The 22,688-nt window shown below is 34.6% G+C and overlaps 2 protein-coding genes across 12 annotated transcripts in view; one reads left to right on the top strand and one right to left on the bottom strand.

Annotated features, from left to right (window-relative positions):
* The window catches only part of hoe1 (OCA2 melanosomal transmembrane protein hoepel1), a 46,181-nt gene extending 31,750 nt beyond the window's left edge, over positions 1 to 14,431 (bottom strand). Inside the window, exons 1-2 of one of the 9 annotated variants that reach the window (XM_076132570.1) lie at positions 14,257 to 14,431; positions 13,136 to 13,310 (exon numbers count right to left, since the gene is read on the bottom strand). In XM_076132570.1, the coding sequence (XP_075988685.1) occupies positions 13,136 to 13,305 (170 nt within the window). In that variant the 5' untranslated portion in view covers positions 13,306 to 13,310; positions 14,257 to 14,431. Of the gene's footprint in view, positions 1 to 6,757; positions 6,778 to 6,875; positions 7,027 to 13,135; positions 13,311 to 13,637; positions 13,793 to 13,841; positions 13,892 to 14,256 lie in introns of those variants that run through there. The other 8 variants (XM_076132571.1, XM_076132569.1, XM_076132567.1 and 5 more) reach the window with 8 other exon arrangements.
* A 1,869-nt stretch (positions 14,432 to 16,300) lies between these two features.
* The window catches only part of plx (PTB_TBC1D1_like and TBC domain-containing protein plx), a 67,818-nt gene continuing 61,430 nt past the window's right edge, over positions 16,301 to 22,688 (top strand). For 2 of the 3 annotated variants that reach the window (XM_076132596.1, XM_076132595.1), the window contains exon 1: positions 21,476 to 22,033. Coding sequence is in view for 1 of the 3 variants with exons in the window: in XM_076132594.1 (XP_075988709.1) it covers positions 17,254 to 17,373; positions 17,676 to 17,764; positions 18,833 to 18,938 (315 nt within the window). In the remaining 2 variants the exon portion in view is untranslated. Of the gene's footprint in view, positions 16,530 to 17,243; positions 17,374 to 17,675; positions 17,765 to 18,832; positions 18,939 to 21,475; positions 22,034 to 22,688 lie in introns of those variants that run through there. The other variant, XM_076132594.1, reaches the window with a different exon arrangement.

The raw sequence follows: 22,688 nt of genomic DNA, 5'->3' as shown, positions 1-22,688 counted from the left end.
TTATAATGTTGTAAAGAAGTACGATTTATCGACACTCAATAGAATAGTAGTAGAAAAACTAAACCCTAGTAGAAAATCGGCCCACAATCCTTTCCATTTTTCCTGTTTACTTTACATTGTTGCAACGCTATTCTTAACAAAGCTCCATTGTGCAATGCAACTAGATCTAATAAAAGCAAATTTAAAAGCGAAAAATGCGTATTAATTTGGATGTCATCCCGGCAGACATTTGGCCATAGTGTTAATAAAACTAGCCAACTGCGCGGGATATTATTTATAGAGTCACGCGTGCACAATACACTATGGTTTATCATTGTCATGGACAGACAGACACGACTAGCAAGAGTTCATATATATATTCGCTTAGCCTTTTGTTCCAAACTATGTTGGAGTCGGCTTCCAGTCTCACCGGATGCAGCTGGATACCAGTGTTTTACATGGAGCGACTGCCTATCTGACCTCCACAACCCAGTTACTTGGGTATTAACACGATACCCTTCGGTAAGACTGGTTGTCAGACTTTCAAGTTTCTGACTACTGTTAACGACTGTCAAAGATCTTCGAAAATGACAGCCGGGACCCACAATTTAACGTGCCTTCCGAAACACGGAGGAACTCGATATGTATAAGATGGTCACCCATCCACGGAACAACCTCGGCAAGCGTAGCTTAACCTAAGAGATCGATCCGTGCGGCTGTTGTAAACCAAGCCACGAGTTCATATATATAGGATCGATAACCACAAAACTTACTTATATGCAGAGCTTGTACTATGGTAACCAAATAACTGATAAACTAACTTATATACTTCTAAATACATACTTATATAGATATAGCTGACTAGCACAACTTCGCTTGCGTTACATAAGAGAGAATGGGTCAAAATTTTCCCCGTTTTGGTAATATTTTTTAATGGTACTCTGCTCCTATTGGTCGTAGCGTGATGATATATAGCCTATAGCCTTTCTCGATAAATGGGCTATCTAACACTGAAACAATTTTTCAAATCGGATCAGTAGTTCCTGAGATTAGCGCGTTCAAACAAGCAAATTCTTCAGCTTTATAATATTAGTATAGATAAACAACCAGGCTCAGAACAGATACTCGTGCTCATAACAAATGTGCAGTTATTGCTTTAGTAAAATGTAAACACAGAAATAATCGCTAGTTATCTAAAGGAGAAAAGTCCATGGGAAAATAACGAACAATTTCGCTCCGGAAACCATTTTGATCACGCAACACTAAATTTAGTACAAAAATTGGTTGAATTATGTTCATTATTATATCATTTTGTATCGTAGAAGGCCATACGCATTCTGTCGTGATGAGATGTGTAATAACGATTGTAAAAACATACATACATATCGTACCTGAAAATTTTGTTTATTTTATGTTTTTACCCATATCTGTACCACTTATTATTCTTATTATCGTGCGGTGAGTGGTCAACCTAGTGTCAAAGTTGTTCAAGCCGCCCGAAGGCCTTTGACGTGGCTTCACGACTGTTATCTTATATGACAACAACCGGGTCCGACTTTTTACGTGCCCTCCGAAGCACGGAGACGCCCAGTTCAAATACCACTATGCGGTCACCCATCTATCGAATGACCGCGCCAAGGTTTGCTTTACCCACAGATCGTTTACCGATCGGTGAGCGCAACTGGCTATGGGCGCCTCGTAACTGTCCCACTGCTGGGCAAGAGTCTCCTCCCGCACTCACGAACAAGGAGGGGTTAGGCCTTGAGTCCCAATATACCTAAGGCTCCAAATAGGGTTGACGTTGAGCAAGTGGCCGGTTGTAAAAGCATCAGCCACTGACAGCTTGTTTTTGAAAAAGAATACATGCTGTACTCGGGAGACGTGAGTTTCTTGCCGTTTCTTTTCACGAGCAAGCTTTCCCGAAACGGACAAAAAATACTATATACTTATTGATTAATTCAAATACTTTGTAAGAAGTTAACGAACTAAAGGTTATTTTAAATTTGAATTTGCTGATCCCACTTAACGTGGGATAAGGACAAGATAAAGAAGAACCCTCTTATTCATAAACACACTATGAACCTATTTTAGTTAAAAAGCGACTATAATATGTTTTCTCCTTTTCATTTCGCTAAGGAGTGAAAGAAAAAAAAACTTTATAAGCCTTTCATAACTTCATACATTTTTATGAATAAGAGAGGAAGTATAAAAGGACTGCGTGTGACGGAGACGTAACGATGTCCTTTCTATTAACCGCTTATAAGCGGTTTAAGTAAATCAATCATAATTGACAACTTAGTTAATAATATATCATTAAATAATTGTGACGGCAAGGTTAATTAAAATTTATTGCACTATTACGCCCGCAATTTGTTATAATTTATTTTATAGTATTTTTTTTACTTAGGTCCCACTGCTGGGCAAGGGTCTCCTTTCGAAGGGGGGGGGGGGTAGGCCTTATGAATGTGTAAAAAAACTTTCAGGTAAATAAGACAGTTTAAGGACTACGAAAACATATTTCAACCCACTTAAAAAAAGGGGGTTCTAAGTCATATTTGTTTTGATTTTATAGTTGGTAATAAAGTGAAAGGAGAATGGGCAAAATAGTATGGAGCCTGGGCGATCCGCGGCCAAACTTGATTTTGTGTTTTTTTAATGTAGCTTGGTCCTGTAATTACTGTGTAGAAGTTTTATTGCCGCGACGCACTTACACGCGACAATAAAATACATTTTGGTTTTTGAGCACTTTTAATACTATAAAAACATATCTTTGGCTTATATTCGGAGATTAAATAAAAAGTACTATTTCTATTATTGCATATAAATATAGACATTATTAATTTTCGAACAATCATAACAAATAAATATATAAATATCGCAACAAGTAAACATTAAGTTGTTGTCATTAACTGTTGATTATGATACACTTCTATGTTATATAAGCCCTGTCTTGAATGCTCAGCTTAAAAAATAAGGCGTTCATAGCCAGTTGCGTTCACTGGTCGGTAAACGATCTGCGGGTTAAGCAACCGTTGGCGCGGTCATTCTATAGATTGGTGACCGCATAGTGGTATTTGAACTGAGCGTCTCCGTGCTTCCGAGGGCACGTAAAAAGTCGGTCCCGGTTGTTGTGAACTAAGATAACAGTCGTTAAGCTATGTTCTTTCGAGCGGCTTGAACAACTTTGAAACTAGGTTAACCATATGATAGATAGATACGAGGTACGATTGTTGTTCATGTTGATGGCATTGCAATCGTTAAATGCATTACAGACACGAAATAATTATATTTGTTCTATGAAATTCCATTATATTTACATGTCAATATATTGTTTCCTAAAAGAATTGCAGCGAAACGTTCTTAGTAAAAGTTGTTCCTAGTTACCATTACTTTAATTTGACACTACTTTCATTAATGGCCGCCGACCGCCCAGGAGTGCCCATTCTCCTTTAGCTCAAAAATTATTTTTGTTTAAGAATTAATAATACGGAACAGAAACTAGTATAATATTAATTAGTTCATTAATTATCTCAAAGAAATAGAACTAGTTTTAAAGGCAGGCTGAAGGAATATTGCAACACTATTTTTACTATGACTCATATCATGAATCAGTCAAGTTTTATGTAACATATAGCAAGTCTATTGATAAAATTATTAATAATTTGTACATTTTAATTGTTAAACTATTTGAAAAATAACAATAACATTTGTAATATTACTCTTGTTATATCAGAAGTCGCAGACTGTGTACAAAATACACCCACGTTTCGCCATTAACAATGTTAGTCCCATGTAATAGGGGGCGAGGCTATAGCTATACCGGGCACATATTACTATAGAGCTAATACAGAATATTTTTATACATATGTACATACATAATATCTCGTCTGTTATACCCGTATAGGCAGAGGTGTATGAAATACACTCACGTTTCGCCATTAACAATGTTAGTCCCATGTAATAGGGGGCGAGTCTATTGCTATATACCCGCACATCGGCATATATTACTATGGAGCTACTATACAGAATATTCTTATACATACATAATATCACGCCTGTTATACCCGAAGGTGTAGGCAGAGGTGTATGAAATACACCCACGTTTTGCCATTAACAATGTTAGTCCCATGTAATAGGGGGCGAGCCTATTGACATATACCGGGCACGTTACCAAACTCCGGACTACTGTTAACTTATTATATGAATTATCTTTTTCGAACTCGAAAATTATAATATTTCAGTAAATTTACATAAAATCCCTATTGGTTTATATACAAATCTTTCCTCATAAGACGCTTTATTTATAGGTTACAAACTGATACAAATCTGTTCAGTAATTTTTGAGGATTTTTCATAAAGATAAGGAGAACACACGCAGTAATTCAATATGTTTTGATTGAAATATCGAAATTGGGTTTCCCATTTGTATGAGGAAATAAATAATTAAATATATTTTCCATGCACGATAATGTTGAAGAGAGACAATGAACAGACATGTGTGACAAGATGTATGTATGTATGTATATTTGTAGGGATCGTAGCAAGTGACTTTTTTTATTTACGTATGTAAGTATGTATTTTAAGACTTTTAGCAAACATACATACATATGTGAGAAAAAAACATCTGAAATTCACTCTCCATACATACATACATAAAATTATTTTAACATCCAGTGAACTTTGTGAAAAACTATTATTAGACTTAACTTGAACCTGACTTTGTATTTCTTGTGAATTTTGATTCAATTTTATTATTATACATATTATTACGCCAATTTTAATGTGTATTCATATGAACAATTGCTAAAAAAACTTCCGAAACACATCGCAGAATTTCGTTCTCTATTAAACAAAGAACAAGGATCTATTTTGTTAAAACATCCGTTTTTCAAAATTATTTTGGGCATTATGTCTTCTAACTTCTAATTTAATTAAACCGAAAAAAAAAATACCTTAATTTAGGAAACAATACTCCCGGTCATTGCCATATCAGGGGCCGAAACAAGTTCCGAGGTCGAAAATACTGATTTTATATATATTCGCTTAGCCTTTGTTCCAAACTATGTTGGAGTCGGCTTCCAGTCTCACCGGATGCAGCTGGATACCAGTGTTTTACATGGAGCGACTGCCTATCTGACCTCCACAACCCAGTTACTTGGGTATTAACACGATACCTTCGGTAAGACTGGTTGTCAGACTTTCAAGCTTCTGACTACTGTTAACGACTGTCAAAGATCTTCGAAAATGACAGCCGGGACCCACAATTTAACGTGCCTTCCGAAACACGGAGAAACTCGATATGTATAAGATGGTCACCCATCCACGGAACAACCTCGGCAAGCGTAGCTTGACCTCAGAGATCGATCCGTGCGGCTGTTGTAAACTAAGCCACGAGCTCCTCATTCATTTTACTGACCAAAAATTCAAAAATACTGACCAAATACAGACCATTTCTAAACCGTTTTTCAGGTGAATGGTGTGAAATAACAAAAAATACAGTCGAATTGAGAAGTCAAAATCCTTTTTTTAAGACTGTTAAAAAGTTTATTTTCGGTTATTGGTCTCCACCATCCCCGTAGTCAACCAGCATCGCCTTTTTAGTGTGTTAAAAAGCTTTGTTAATAAAGTTTTCAATCAGGTCTTACGAATTTTCAATCAGGTCTTACGAGTTTTCAATCAGGTCTTACGAATTTTCAATCAGGTCTTACGAGTTTTCAATCAGGTCTTACGAATTTTCAATCAGGTCTTACGAGTTTTCAATCAGGTCTTACGAGTTTTCAATCAGGTCTTACGAGTTTTCAATCAGGTCTTACGAATTTTCAATCAGGTCTTACGAGTTTTCAATCAGGTCTTACGAATTTTCAATCAGGTCTTACGAGTTTTCAATCAGGTCTTACGAGTTTTCAATCAGGTCTTACGAATTTTCAATCAGGTCTTACGAAGTTTCGCAAAAGTGCGCAACGGCGCTAAAGAATTTTCACTTCAAAAATATTGATTTCAAAAAAATAGTAAATTTTAATTTGCTGTTCTATTGAAGTCATGTGATGCTTCAATACATGTATATCTTACTGTAAAAGCCCGAACTGTGGTAAATCCTAAGATTTTCCAGTATAACCTAAGATTTGCCAACTCTCAATGGTAAAAGTTCGAAAATTCTTTTATTTCGAACTTTTACCTCTATTCACTTGATGATGTCGAGACGTCGCCGGAGCCCCGCTTCGCGGGGTGCTTTCCTACATTGCATTGCATTCCTGCTGGGTGGTTTAAAAAAAAAATAACGACAAAGGCTAAGGTGGGAGCGAGCGAAGCGAAGCTGCCACCTCAGTCTTCTAACCTAACTTACCCATGTCGCTTTGCCCAAAACTCCTTCTTTATAACTATGTTACGGTATATAATTATACCGTTACATAGTTATAAAGAAGGAGTTTTGTATATACTGCATATGTTACAATTTTTAAATTCCGGCTTGTTCGGACTTTTACCATTGAGAGTTGGTAAATCTTAGGTTTTACCTTAAAATCTTAGTATTTACCACTGTTCGGGCTTTTACAGTAACATATATATTACGCAGATCATCAACATAATATCGAGCATCCAAAGCAGCCCTCTGATATAATTACTGGGCAAATCGAGAATGTAAGATTGGCCAACAGCAAAGGAAAACAAAAAAAAAACGTGTGTGAGTTTGGAAAAATACTGACAATACTGACCGATTTTCTAAAATACTGACTTTTACTGACCAGGTCCAAAAATACTGACTTTTACTGACTTTACTGACCTGTTTCGGCCCCTGCCATATCCTTAAAAAAAACTATCAACCATCGAAAACTTACAAACGAAATCATCAACCAAAAAAATCAAATAAAAAAAATAACTCCTCATATAAAAACACACACTTTAAAAAAATACCTTTGCCCAACACTTTCACTTTAAAAAATCGATCTGTCAATAAATTTAAATATGGCGGCTTTTGGCGCGAAGTCGCGTGCGCTTACCGGCGCGTTAGTTTCCACACTGAACCAAGACTAATCGTTCACGATGTTTTGTTTTCATAGCTCAGATAAAAATGCTAGGATAACCACAAAAACGGTGTTTATGTACTGATAACGGTTCTTGCGTGTGTATTAGTAATCGTTTTATGAATAGAAATCGATTGTTTTCGCTATTTTTAGTGTAGTTAGCGAATGGTAGTTACGGTGTAATTAAATTATGTGTATAATAATATTGGATATACTTAAATCTATGTAATTTAATTTTGATTTTTTAAGTAAATATATAATAAAATATAATATCTCAATGCTGGGCATCAGGCAATATGGACAAGGCCTTCTCTCGGGATGAGATAGATAGATAGATAGTTTATTAGTGTCCAAGTGTGTGCACAATACACAGACCGGTACACTCTATTTCTTTACTGTCTACATAGCCTGGTAACTAGAGTTCAAGCCCAGAACCGACGGCTTTACATACTCTCCGAGGTACGGAAACTTTTCTTTACTTTGACAAAGATATTAACCGCATGACATTTAGTACATTTTTTCTTTTTTTTTTCGAAATACATCCATACTAATATTACAAATGCGAAATTAACTCTGTCTGTCTGTCTGTTACTCAATCACGCCCTAACTACTGAACCAATTTGCATGAAATTTGGTATGGAGATATTTTCAAAATATTGTCAAAATATCTCCACATAGGCTACTTTTTACCCCGGGCAAATGACGCATTCCCATGGGAAAATTCAGGTAGCGGACAAAGTCGCGGGTAAAAGCTAGTTTCATCATAGTTTCAGAGTTCATAAATCTAAAATCCACATAAAGGTATTCATAATAAATATTATTTTCCTGAAAACCTATTGTTAATTAAATTAGTCATAAGATCTGTGCATCGAGTCATGCTTATTTCCGTTCTTCGTTCGCTAACACGTGACAGACGTCTTTATTAATTACCTACATATTATAACTTTAACTATTATTATGTTCAAGTAGGTTAACCGCAAGAATTTAACATCGTATAGTGTGGACTTGAGTTGTTTAATATTATTGTAACTAGCAAAATCACGCTTCTTTCCTCGCGTACTAATTTTCAATATCTTTTTAACCTTTAAAGCGGATTTTTAAAGTGTAACCTATGCCTAGTCATCAGACTTGCCTTTCTTCCAACTATGTTGGAGTCGGCTCCCAGTCTCACTGGATGCAGCTGGATACAAAAGTTTGTAAGTAAAAAACAAAAAGGAACACAGAATAATTAAAAACATCAACCTGACACGCCATTTTCGCTAATAACTGCAAGTTTGGCACAATAGTTAAAGTGGTCACCTCGTCGCAATAACCGTAGCGCTGCGTGTGTTCAAATCCCACCCGGGACAAATATTTGTGTAATGAGCACGCGTATGTTCTGAATCTGGTTGTAAATTTATCTATAACAGTATGTATTTAAATGTATATAAGTATGTTTACCAGTTATTTGGTTACCATGGTACAAGCTCTACTTAGTTTGGAATCAAATGACCGTATGTGCGTTGTCCGAATCTATACAAATATTATAAAGCTGAAGAGAAGAGCTGTTTGAACGCGCTAATCTCAGGAACTACTGATCCGATTTGCAAAAATATTTCAGTGTTAGATAGTCCATTTATCGAGGAAGGCTAAAGGCTATATATCATCACGCTACGACTAATAGGAGCAGAGTACCAGTGAAAAATGTTACAAAAACGGGGCAAATTATGACCCATTCTCTCTTATGCGACGCAAGCGAAGTTGCGCGGGTCAGCGAGTGATACCTATATAATTATTAAAATTTCGTTAGAAAACATCGCTTCTATCAAAATTTGTTTAAGTTTAACTAAGATAGTTCTATATTCATGCCCTACTTGTTTTTGACACCCACGTATAGGAAACGGCTTATCTGTAAAATGTACGTAACGGACCGACAGCGTTATCTACCTATAAGTATCTATCGTAACAAATATAATAAAAATAAAGGCTGTCTGTCTTTTAGTGATGAACTTAAAAACTACTGAACCAATTTGCATGCTTTCTTCATCAAAGTTGCATTCAGACAAAATAGTAGTAATAAGAGAAATTAAGTTTGATTAATAAGTATAAGTATTACTTCAAGAAAATATGATACATTATTTAGTTTCAAGAAGGATTTTGTATTTTTTCAACACTTTACTTAATACTAGCTACTGCTCCCGAATTCGTAAACACCGGTCGGTAAACGATCAGTGGGTTATGCAATCCTTGGCGCGGTCATTCCATAGATGGCTGCTTCGGAAGGCACGAAAATGTCAGTCCCGGTGGTTTTTTTATAAAGATAACAGTCGTTAAGCCACGTCAAAGGCCTTCGGGCGGCTTAAAAAACATTGACACTAGGTTGACCACTAACCATACGATAATATAATAATAACGACAAATTTTAATATCTTAAAAGGCTATAAACTCCATACAAGAGCAGTCACGGGCAAAGACTAGCACATTAAACTATATTTTTTACAATTCGATAATTGTACATCTCTGAAGAATGACAATTGCATAATGAAATTAGTCATTCAACACTTATGACTAATTGCGAACCTTTTTTTCCGTATATTTCCTATTTACTTAGAAGTCTTTTGTTCTTAGTATAAGTAGTTATACCGCTATAAGGAAAAAATAATAGTAACATGTCATAGATATTTGTAGAGTATAAAACAATAAGATTTTGTCTTTGAAATATGAATGATGTGAATAGAGCTAGAATTTTACATGTTTGTGTTAAATTGCATTAAAATAGGTGTTTTTTTAGTAGCTACGATGCTGCAGATATACTAACATGTTATACTACCCCTCTTTTCTGATATATAGTTTATAAATTCATCGTTTTTAGGGATCCGTACATAAAGAGTAAAAACGGGACCCGATTTCTGAGACTTCGCTGTCTGTCTGTCTGTCACTAAACTATATCTCAACAAACCGTAACAGTTAAATTGTTGAAATTTTCACAGATAATGTATTTCTGTTACAGATAATGTATTTCTGTTGCCGCTATAACAACAAATAGTAAAATACAGAATATAATATACCTATATTATTATATTACTTAAGGGCCCTTTAATACAACAACTGAAAAAAATACAGGACACTTAAATACTTCTTTAATTTACAAAGTATAGTATATATAAAGATAAGTTTCACTGAGCAAGTATTCAAGTAGGTATTAAACCTAGATCAACAAGGTATTGTACCTTACAGCGTTAAGCCCTAGAAGCTATTATTTACTATAACAACATAATAATGGTCATGCACTCGTTATACTATAATTACGACCATTACACACCTATTTTACTAAATCGCTAGTTGCGCTCACCGGTAAACGATCAGTTAAACTACTGTGACTATCTCTGTAATTTATGCGTCTGCCGCGCAAGAAGTATCGGGTTCGAATCCTGGGTCGGGCCAATATGTATTTCCTGAGATATTCTGTTAAGCATCTCTCAGAGATTGCCAGGAGTTAGGAAGTTGAGGTTGTAGACCTCCGTGCCTTGGAGAGCACGTAAAGCGGTCCTGCGCCTGATCTCTCTCTGGTCGTGTGGGCTACCTGTCCCACCGGACTATGAGAGTAAAGGAATAGAGTGTACCTGTGTATTGTGCACACACTTGGACACTATAAACAAAGTCCTGCTACCGTTGGCCAGTTTCAATGAAAATGACGGATATCGGCTAGGACATTATTATCTATACTATCTATACTAATCTATGGGTCGACTCTTTACAAGCGAACCCGAAGGTTTCCACGACGAAAAAAAAGGCCTAACTCCATCCTTGTTCGGGAGCGTTACATTCATAAAGGCTAACACAAATATTTGCTGAGTCAGCGTTAACTGGACATACCAAGAACTGGCTTGTATCCTCACGATTTTCCTCAAAAGTTACAGCATGTAAGAGTTGATTATGTAAGTGACTATTTTTATACATACATTCATACATTGAGCCTGAGGTTGTCTATTAACCATTGTAAATAAGCGAAATAAAACTATTTTTTTTAAGAAAAATAGACTTTATACAAAAAAAATATTCCAAAACTGACTAAAAATAATATTAAAGGTTTTGTTAAGGGCAACTGAAAGACAGTGGTGTGCCTAGCACAGCGTATACTGAGCTGTAACCCTTTGTTGCACATAAATGTACTGACTAGTTATTAAGTTATGTATTTGTGATGTTTCTTTATGTGTAACAAAACAAATGGTTTAAATCTATATTTCTATACTAATATTATTAAGCTGAAGAGTTTGTTTGTTTGATAGTTTGTTTGTTTGTTTGTTTGAACGCGCTAATCTCAGGAACTACTGGTCCGATTTGAAAAATCCTTTCAGTGTTAGATAGCCCGTTTATCGAGGAAGGTTATAGGCTATATATAATTACGCTACGACCAATAGGAGCAGATTACCAGTAAAAAATGTTACAAAAACGGGGAAAATTATGACCTATTCTCTCTTACGTGACGCAAGCAAAGTTAGTAGTTAGCTAGTGGTTTAAAAAGTCAAAAATAATTATATTTGTAACTACATTATAAATGTAGTCCTCCTTATTTGAAGTCGGATAATAAACTCATGTTACTCAAAGTTTAAAGGTCAATTGTTATTGTTATTATATAATTTTTCGCAAAAAATAGCAACCTATCGAAGCGGATCAATTGCTATTATGTAAAATTTGACCTCGACCTGAAATGGGGCGTGTTACCTCGAATTTTATAGCGAAAACAACGTCCAAGGGTAACTGAGTTTTTGATAATATCTAAATATCGATAATAATGTTCTCCCAGACGATATGCGGCTATGGCGACGACCAGTTAGACTGAAACTGTGCAGGACTTTTAATATTATAATGCAACGGGTCTTAAATATAATCAGCCTAGCCTTTCTTCCCGCTATGTTGGAGTCGGCTTCCAGTCCCACCGGATGCAGCTGAATACCAGTATTTTATATGGAGCAACTACCTATCGGACGTCCACAACCCAGTTACCTGGGTTATATTATATCACGATACCTTTCCTTTGTGAGACTGGTTGTCAACTTTCAAGCTTCTGCCTACTGTTAACGACTGTTAAAGATCGAATCTGAAAATTACAGTCGGGATTCACAATTTAACATGCTTTTCGAAACACGGAAAAACTAGGTATTTAAAATGTGGTCACCCATTCACTGACCGACCTCGGCATATGTTGCTTAACATGAGAGATCGATCCGCATGGCTATAGTTAATTAGCCACAAGCTTCTGGATAGATCAATGAGTTGAGTTATAAATGGAAATGAAAAATATATTGCAGCAATAGACAAATACAAAAGTTCCTTATGATAACTCATAAGCTATGGAATTAACCGGCTATTTTAGCCTGGTGGCTATTCGGCTATGATAGACATCATGATATCGTCATAATATTTGTAATTCAGTCCACATGGTGTTTGTTTACAAGATTTCGTAGTAGCGCTGTGTGTGGAATGTTAATGATAGCATACGACACTTTATGTGTTAGATAATACTATGGTTTTACTTGTTTATGTTTACAGTACACGGAAATATGTGGTTGGTGATTGTCGTAGAATATGGTGTTTAGTCCATTTAAAATCAGAATCTATACTAATATAATAAAGCTGAAGAGTTTGTTTGTTTGTTTGTTTGATTGTTTGTTTGTTTGTTTGAACGCGCTAATCTCAGGAAGTACTGGTCCGATTTGAAAAATTCTTTCAGTGTTAGATAGCCCATTTATCGAGGAAGGCTTATAGGCTGTATAACATCACGCTATATACCTACGTAGAAATCACCAATTAAAGTACGTATCTTCCTTCTGGCCTTGAATAGTCCATACTAAAAATTCGCAAGAAGATTTACATCCTAAATTCTGTTCATGCTTATCACACAAATATTTAATTTTGTTCTGAAGGATTTTAAAACCGTACCTACCTAAGTTTCTTTGGCTTCAAGAATCACAAATGAGTACCTACACGGTTCATTAGGTTTCTTTCAGTGAGCTCGTGAGGTACCCAAATATCGAGCTTTTTTGTGTAGAGAAAAGATTTTATTACAAGTTCATACATACTAAATGCGAAAAGACTTTTTCCCCGACCTAATATCACGCAAATAGTACAGTTAAAAAATTGCTAATAGGACTTACCGTTCATATTCAATGGCGGAGACATCAGCGTCACTGGAGCTATGATTGATCTTCAGCAGTCCGTTCCTCCTGAAGAACGACTTCCTCCGAGCTCGGGAGCACTTCTCCTCGGTGCTGGACTCCACGAACGATATGGTAGATGATGAGGTGAACTCTTTGTGGTTTTCCATGTCTTCTGTGAAAGATGGAAAGATTTAGCGGCTTTTTTGCTTTGACGAAGTGATTTTGATGCAAAATTTGACGCAATTATGATTCAATGAAAACGTAACTTTGCACTTTTCTGTTGATCTCGAAAAGTAGAAAACAAAAAACTTTTTAGACACATGATTAAAATAACAGAATTGTAAAATAGCTTTGGATTTACGAAACGTAATAGATAGATCTAACGATACGCGATAGTAACTCAAATACTAATATTATAATAATAGGTGTACGTACCTACTTACAGTGTAAGTAAGTTTGTACCTATTTTAAGTTTTAACATTACTTATAAATTACTTACTTGACGAGTTCCCTTCAAAACATTTTTGAAATAAACTTAAATTTGATTGGTTTTCCTCTAAAACACTGGGCGAACGATTTAGTCCCATCACGAAAATTTGAAGAAATTTAAAATAGAAATTATGGTCACAGTTTTTTACGTAAAATGACTTAAAATGCTGTGTTTTTCTACCTGCTTATTTAATCTACTAAAATATACACTTACCTACTTTGGCAGAACTCGCAAATAGTTTCGAAATTACAATATGCATTTTAAAATACCTACTTTTGATCGTAATTTTACAATACAACTCGCGTAACGTATTGTGAACGAAATAGTGAAAATATGACACACCTACCTTCAAAAACCTCTTAATAATTTAAGTATTGATTATCGTGGGAACTTTTGACAATAATTTCTAAGCGTCACCTTGAAAAGACAGTTGGCTATCATTTTGAGAAATAATTAAAATCGTGACATAAGGTCAAAAGTTATTGAGGTTAAAATTGCAAAAATGTAATTGTCAATTGTTTAGATACACGTAAATTATAACCTATATTCATGTTGTTACAGAAAACATTATATTATAATACTTTTCATTCAAGATATCATCAAAATGCGAACTTATCAAAGCCCTTACCTGATTTCGAGTTATTTTTAGAATAAGATGAATACGTATCGCATTTCCGAATAAAAATCTTCACAAAATATATAAACTCACATTACATTTCTCACTTCACATTAGAAACCATGTATATTTGATAAAATACCTGCATTTTTACGAAAATAAAATCTTCATTTTACCCTAAGCTCTGACATTTGTAATCTGTTTATATTGGGTGGCGCTGATGTCGCGCGGCGAAATCTTGGACTATTTAATTGATTATTTATTATACCGAAAAACAAAGAAAATTACTATAAAATCTCTATTACATGTCTTTAAAAATCTCAATAATATTATTTAAAAGAAAATAAGCGGTTATTTATGCGAAAATAATAATAAAGAAGGTCAAATTTGCAATTATTTTGCAAGGACACTCAGCTGAGATGCCTTTGGGAGAAATACAGACAGATGAAAACGGACACCGAATCAATACCGTGACGTAAATCCAGCCATTGAAGTCTTACAAAACCGTAGTATTAACTACTGCTAGTAAAGCATTAATTAATGAAACGTAACAATCTTGTTATTAAATTGTAGGAACAATGTGTGTAAATTTATCAATGAATTATCTAACTATTACGCAAAATTACTTAAATAATCACATTTCATGAAATGAGATTTAAGTTGTTTTAGTATTTCCTGGCTATAAAATAACAATTAAAGTAAATTTATTGCTAGATTTTTTTAAAATGTTTTGTCAAAAATTCTAAAATTGTTTTCATGTGTACTGCTATCTGGTGTCTAAGTTGAATACTAATGACAATACATCAATGGTACTTATTACAACTACTGCTCACTAGATGTCACTACAAGTAATTAATTTCATAATTCTGCATCGATTTATTTTCACCTTATAAATAAATAAATAAATAAATTTAACCCATTACTGTCCCACTGCTGGGCAAGGGTCTCCTCCCGTAATGAGGGAGGGGTTAGGCCTTAAGTCCACCACGCTGGCCAAGTGCGGGTTGGGGACTTTGCATGCCCTCAATAAATGTATTAAACAAATTTTAGGCATGCAAGGTTTCCTCACGATGTTTTCCTTCACCGTTGGAGCATGTGATAATTATTTCTAATACACACATAACTTCGAAAAGTCATTGGTGTGTTGCCTCGGATTCGAACCTGCGACCACTGGCGTGGGAGGTGTCAACTTATACCACTCGGCTATCACTGCTTATAGTTAATAAAATATTAATAGAATATTTTTATACATGGTTTTCGGTTAATAAAGTAATACCAATTACAAACAAAAAGAAAATGTAAAATTAGGGTCAGCGCAGACCAAGAGGAGCGCAGCGGAGAGGATTTTTTTAACGCACTTGAAAATCAACTTTAAATTAATTAAAATAAAGTGCATAATTGCTTGAACCTGACAAAAAATGCTCGCGCGTCCTCGAGGATGCGCGGGTATCCCCGCGCATACTCGAGGACGCGCGAGCATCGTACGAAAAATTTCAATGTTGTTACTGAGTTTAAAGAGAGAGAACGTCATTTTTATTCTTCTTCAGTCAAAAGAGCAATTATAATCATGGCCCAGTCTACCATCGTTGACGAATTTTCACGAAAACTGGCCTGTTTAATGAAGAATGGTAACCTAGAAAGTTTTCCTCGCGCAGGCTCGAGCAGTCGCGAGCATGCTCGAGCATCTGCGAGCCGTAAAGAAAATGCTCGAGACCGCGCGAGGATTATTCCGGTCTGTCTGCGCTGGGCCTAAAAGTAAATTACGATGGAAGTCGGCCGTAGTTCAACTATTCGAACATAGATGGCGCTATTACAAAATAGTGAAGAGGGTGTGGGACAGGGACAGAGAGTATAGTACAGACATCACCACAAGTTTGCAATAACTGTAGGGGACGAAAAACCCCTGTGCTTGAACACAAACGAAGATCTTAAGTTGAAAATATTCGAAATCCTTTCGCAAAACTTGTTTGGACATCACTACATATTGCTATCTCACAAAATCACAGTCATTAGAAAGTGACAGAATTTATAGGATTTCTGTTAGTTTCTTCGCGAATGTTTTGTTACCGCCTAGCAGTGCCTTGCAATGCCTATTGTTCGCGAAATATGTTTAAAAATCATTATATCTTTGTAAATGAAGACATAATATGCATTATGTAGTGGTAAAGTGTTCAAATATGGTGTGATTTGCGTCCATTTACACGGTTTAGTTGAAATAAAAGCAAGTTTGTGTGTTATTGATTTTATTCGAGGTTTTGTTTGAAGGCAATTGTAAATTGGAACAGGTAAGCAAATAGATTTGTTTTGATTTTCTCACCTTAGCTGTTTATGTAACGTTGAAATTACTTCTTATGTATTGAGCTGGTATCTATGGATTATTAAGAAAGGTTTGGAAAATCCAAATAGTGAAGTTTTAGTTAATTTTGACGATTATTGTACTAAGCTACTTATATAATTACGAATTATAGTAAATAAGTATTCAGCTGTGATTATGCTTGTAAAATATATAAATAATACTAACTTCATCTAATGATTAAAATCTAGGTAGGTAATTGTGTAGATATTTTCTTGGATTTTAATATTAGGTATTTTATTTACACGTAAATATCTAAATTTAAATTTACCGCGTAAATGTGATTTGTACTTTTTTATATTTATTATTTTAAGTAATGCAAAGCAAGAATATTATCCAACCTAATTTAATATTAACTAATTCAGATTTTTAAAATTAATTTTAAAAGTATTAGTGTTATGTTTTTTTAAGATTACAGTGCCCTTATTGTTAAGAATAATTGTGTAACTAAAAATCAATATTTTTTTATCTTTTTCATCTCGAAATTCTACTAAGATGACCAAGTTAGCCAATCCCGGATTAAAAAACCTGGTAGGCATTTATTCTCGGTACCTACCTACATAATATAACAAGCATAACAGAATAAGAAACTTGTATAGGATTTTTTCCAGGACCGAAAACTGTATCATCCTACTTTTGTCCCCAGGTCTTCCACAATGAAGACCAAGCTAAGTTCGGTGACGTACCTGGGCTACACCGCCATGGACCGGCGGTTCTCCAACGCCATGCTGCCCTGGCTCATCAGGGAGATCAGGGCTACTGGCATCAGGGATAAGGTATAAAGTGGCAATTAAATATATATAAAAAGACCACTGCGCGCGGGTAAGCCTTGGCGCGGTCATTCCATAGATGGGTGACCGCATAGTGGTATTTGAACTGGGCGTCTCCGTGCTCCGGAGGGCACGTAAAAAGTCGGTCCCGGCTGTTGTCTACTAAGATAACAGTCGTTAAGCCACGTCAAAGGCCTCTCGGGCGGCTTGAACGACTTTGACACTAGGTTGACCACTAACTATACGACAGACAGAATAACATTTTCGAATATTTTAAATAAGTAAGTATTATTATTGTATTGTTTCAGCTGAGCGTGGCCATTGAAGACGGTTGCCTGAAGGCTTACAACGGGAATTTCGAACCAGTGATCGTGCATAGACTGGTCGATATTATTCGGTAAGCAGTACTCTACTTTACACAACATTATCTTTTACATATTTTTTTATCAATATACCTAGGTAATTAAATAGTTTAATCTAATATATACAATTCTCACGTCACAGTTTTCGTTGCCATACTCCTCCGAAACGGCTTGACCGATCCTCATTGAATTTTGTGAGCATATTGAGTAGGTTTGAGAATCGGCCAACATCTATTTTTCATACCCTTGAGTGACACTATTTTTTTCAAATTTATATGGCAAAGCAACGATTGCCGGGTCAGCTAGTATAACATATAATAGATTTTTTATAATTTTTGGTATCGTATAAATGCCTTGTACTTAATCAACTATCCACAAATTGTTGTTTCGACTATATTCAGACATACAAGATCAAATTCTTACTACAAACATTAGCTTTTAAATAAAAATACTAAAAGCCAGCAATCATAGTCCCAAACCAGTTTAGAAACAAGTTATTTTACTCAATAAACGACGTACGTCATATTTTTTTGCAAAATATCAATGAATCAATGTTTTTTTGTTTTTATAATTTATTCGTAAACACTGTATATGACGGTAAATATGACGCAGTGGAAGAAAAAATGTGATTTATGTAGGAATGCGTGCAAAAAAACAGTTGTTGGTTATAATTTTACGCATGATTTTTTCCGCTTTAGATTTCACATGATTATTTGAAATTTTAACCCGATAACGTACCACTGCTGGGAAACATAATACTGCTGTAATGGGAAAACGATAATTTAATTTAAGTTTCCAATGCTATGTGGGTGCTGGGGTATTCGTAGAGGCTGTAGCGGGTTTAAAGACAAATAATAAATACCAAAAAAAAATATATCATTTGTATTAGACAGTATTAGTATTGTGTAAAGTTAAAGTTCATAAAAAGTTGAGAATCAATGATTACTTTTGATCCTTGGTATTTAACTACCTTCATGCAAAATTTAATCAAAATCGATTCAGCGGTTTTGTCCGTCAGTCGCCATGATACTAGTTCTAGTGCTATGATACTACTGTCGCCTAGATGGATGGGTTATTTACCCCCATTTTCTTGCTTTGTCCAGCGCCAGTCAAGTTCCCGGTAGACCTGAGGAGCTCTTCTACATACTCCTCAATGAGAAGGAGGGTCTTCTCAACTGCTACCTCTTCAGAGCTGCTACGGTGAATGAGGTAAGTAGATGTAGATGTGGTTCTTCCAGGATGTCCACCCCTATTGTATTTGTTGTACCCCTGGCGATTACAGCCCTTAATCTGGCAAGATCAAAAAATATGAAAATAAATGATGCATTTTCGGCTTCATTAGGAATAGTTAAGAATGGAACGGAAAATAATAAAAAAATCTGGTTTGTATATACCCATTTTCCAAAATTGAATGTACAGTATACTGGACATTGCCAAGTTTGCCATAAAGTGGTCAATAATTTTGATGTCCAGTATAATGGTACACTATCGAATTTGAAAAAAAAAAAGAAAATAGCTAGAACTGCGTCTTAATCTTTTCCAGTCCGCGGACCGCCAAAAATCGTGCACTATTTCTTATACGGATTTTTGTCACGAAATAAGTCAGCGTTTAGTTATTAGGGTTGGGCTTATGTCTACGGGTTGATCTAGTTATTACCTAAGAACACTTTTCTATCTATCTAAGATGAGTAGTTAACGTTTGTTTGTAAAGTTATTTTAATACTTGTTGACGCTCATACATCTTTGTCAAGTTGTTGCGTTAAACAGGAGTGATCAACCTGTTGTGGGTTATGATTAAAAATTAAATGATTAAAAACGATTTGAAAGCTATTTGGAAAAGTTGCTTTGGATTTTGGCTTCGATCTCGTGAATTGGGTATTTGACAACAGTAAAATAGGCTATTCCTTTTTTATATGTCAAAAAAACATTTTAGTATAGAAATATAGTGTAGTGACATCACGATAAAATATTTTCGTTGGAATCAAATGAGTGCACAATATAATGTTTCAGTCTGTAATAATTACAATTTCAATATTATTTACGTAAGAAATAACGTGGCCTGAGCATTTTAGGTGAAACTTCTACTAGTTTACCCCTTTAAGTACCCAATTTGGTGAACGTAAATCTTGTTTTTAGAATAAAGGTGACCTAATTGGTCCTTTAAAACGTCCCAATTGAACAGCCCAAATATGCATTTTTATTTTTAACTCCTTTTACTTTGCAAATGGAGATATTTCTTTTGTTGTTAATAACTGGATATACCTACCTGCTTTTAATCACATCAATTATATTATGAAATGTAATTTTGATTTATTTCTCGATTAAAAGGTTGAGCGCATCTGTTGTATAACAAACAGATACGGGAGGCAGCACCTTATATCCGTATAAAGACAATATTTACAAGATAACACTGTTATATAGAGAAAGTTATATTTTGCTTTTAGTGGTATTATTCTAAGTTTCTTGTAAAAATCACTCTTTCTAGCTCAGTACCTATTTATGCATGCATTACAAAAGGCATTTTATATTGCACCGTTGCTTCTGTGGTGTGGTCGGTAGTATATCCGACTACTGATTAGGGTCTCAAGTTCGGTTCCCGGGAATAATACTATTGGTCTTTCTTATTTATATTAGAATATTTCTTAATAGTAGTCCGAAGTTAGGTAATGTGCCCGGTAAATAAAAATATGCTCGCCCCCTATTACATGGGACTAACATTGTTTATAAAATAGGGTGTATTTCACAAACCACTGCCTACATCTTCAGGTATAACAGGCGTGATATTATGTATGTATGAATATAAATTATATTCATATTTGTGTGTATAATGCAATTACTCTATTGCATTAAATCTACATACATATTAATAGGTATATAACGAAGAACAAAACAAAAAAACACACAGCAAAAACTACTGAACAAAATTCGATAAATTTTGCCACACGTATAGCTCATTTCGTAAGACGAGAACAAGTCGTCTTGTCTTTTAAACGGCCTTTCATACATCAGAAAAATCGAGCATATTATTTAACCGACTTTTTGAAAGAAGGCCTTGTTTCTGTCCTCTCTATTTACCCTTAACACCGAGACAACAATTCATAAATGAATATTTATATATACAACAATAGTCAAATATTTTGTATGACAAACGCTTGCCCTTCGTATAGTATATATTTAGACAAGCACTCAATAGTATCGCACTTATTAGTCGCCTGTCACTCAATACTGCAACAATAATTATTTAAAACTAATTAACAATAAAAAAATAACTAAAACAAACAAATAAATAATTTGGCGAAATAAATGTTGAGTGAAATAAACGAATTCGTTTTTGTGGAAATCGATATTTGGATTACAAATTTCGGAAATTACGTAATCGAAAAAAGATTTTGGTTATTAATCAAATTGTTATTGTGATTTTGTAATTAATTTGAGTGTATGTTTTTGTGAATAAAAAACAATAATTGTGAAGTGTTTTAAATTAAAAACTGATTTAAAATATCTATAAGTGTATAAAAGGTCAACAAGAAAATATAGATTGAATTATTAATATCGCATATTAAATAAACACTACAAACACAACAGGAAATAAACGCACAGCGAAAACTAAACTTGAAACGGAAAAAAATATATTTGAAATACAAAAAATAATAAAATTGAAATAGAACGTTCAAATTACCGCCTTTTGTAAACACCGCGATATAATACTATAATTCAGTGTTGAAGACAGACGCTACATCATGCTGAGTTCAGTAATCATTCCGCTAACGAGACGAGCGGCTGTATGCTACGCTTCTCCCGCCGACGTACAATTTTGGTTCGGAGCCATACTAATCTTGCTCGCGTGTGAACTAGATCTAATATACTTCCACATACTAAACGCCATGGACATTTACACCTAAATATGTGTTAATAAAGTGTTTTAGTTAAAAAGAACCTTGTGATAACTGAAATTCCGTTTTGGGCAACACTTGTCTGTTTTCAAAATAGCACGCTGGTTGCGTGCCAACTTCACAGCGTGGCGCATCGGGATTTGTAAACACAAAACATATGATACGATTCGCGGTCGAATCGATTTGAAATTACGAATTTGAATTTCGTGTTTTTGAAATATTTATTTTGTTTCAATTATCAATATTTTGTGTTTTGGTGTTAGAAAAATGTGGTATTTCAAGGTTTTTATGTGTTAAATGTTTATTAATTGAGACTAATGGGTATATAATGGTGCGTTTTGATGACGTCATATATCGCTACTGTATCGTGTTATAAGGAATATTGAACAAATATCGGATTGTCAATTAATTGTAAGTATATTTGAATTTTACTTTATTATTTTGTTGTTTGATATTATGTTTGTACCTATGTAAAATATTTTTTATTATATATCGTTAACCTTAAATTTAAATAGTGTAAAAAGGACTCAAAAAATCATTTTAGTGCTACTGAAATTAATATAGGTACGGTCTATGTTTGCTTTACGTCAGGCGTTTAATAAAATAGACAGATTGTTTATAAACATTTATCTCGAAAACTACTGAACTAATTTTGAAAATTATTTCACTAGTAAAAAGCTACATCATTTCTGAATAATATATAGTGCTTTTTATCACGAAAACTAGTCGCAAAATCACAAAAAATCATGACAAAATCACGGACTGTGGCTATCATAATAAGAAAACAAAAATGCCGTATTTATATGGTTAGATGTTTGTCTCTCTTTTACGCTAAAACGTTCTTATTAATTTCTATGAAATTTAGTACACAGGTAATTAATAATATCTGGATTAACCCCCAGTTTCTGAGGTATATTAAACGGTAGTTTATCTATTCAATAGCCTTAAAACTCTTAAAAAAACGCTATTGAATAGATAAACTACCGTTATATGTACTCAAAAACCGGGGGTAAGACACCTGTCTAAACCTTTAGGTATAACAGGCGTGATGTTATGTATTCAGTTA

Source organism: Anticarsia gemmatalis, chromosome 28 (assembly GCF_050436995.1).
Source record: "Anticarsia gemmatalis isolate Benzon Research Colony breed Stoneville strain chromosome 28, ilAntGemm2 primary, whole genome shotgun sequence".
Taxonomy (NCBI): domain Eukaryota; kingdom Metazoa; phylum Arthropoda; class Insecta; order Lepidoptera; family Erebidae; genus Anticarsia; species Anticarsia gemmatalis.
This window is presented reverse-complemented; position numbering and strand designations above follow the sequence as displayed.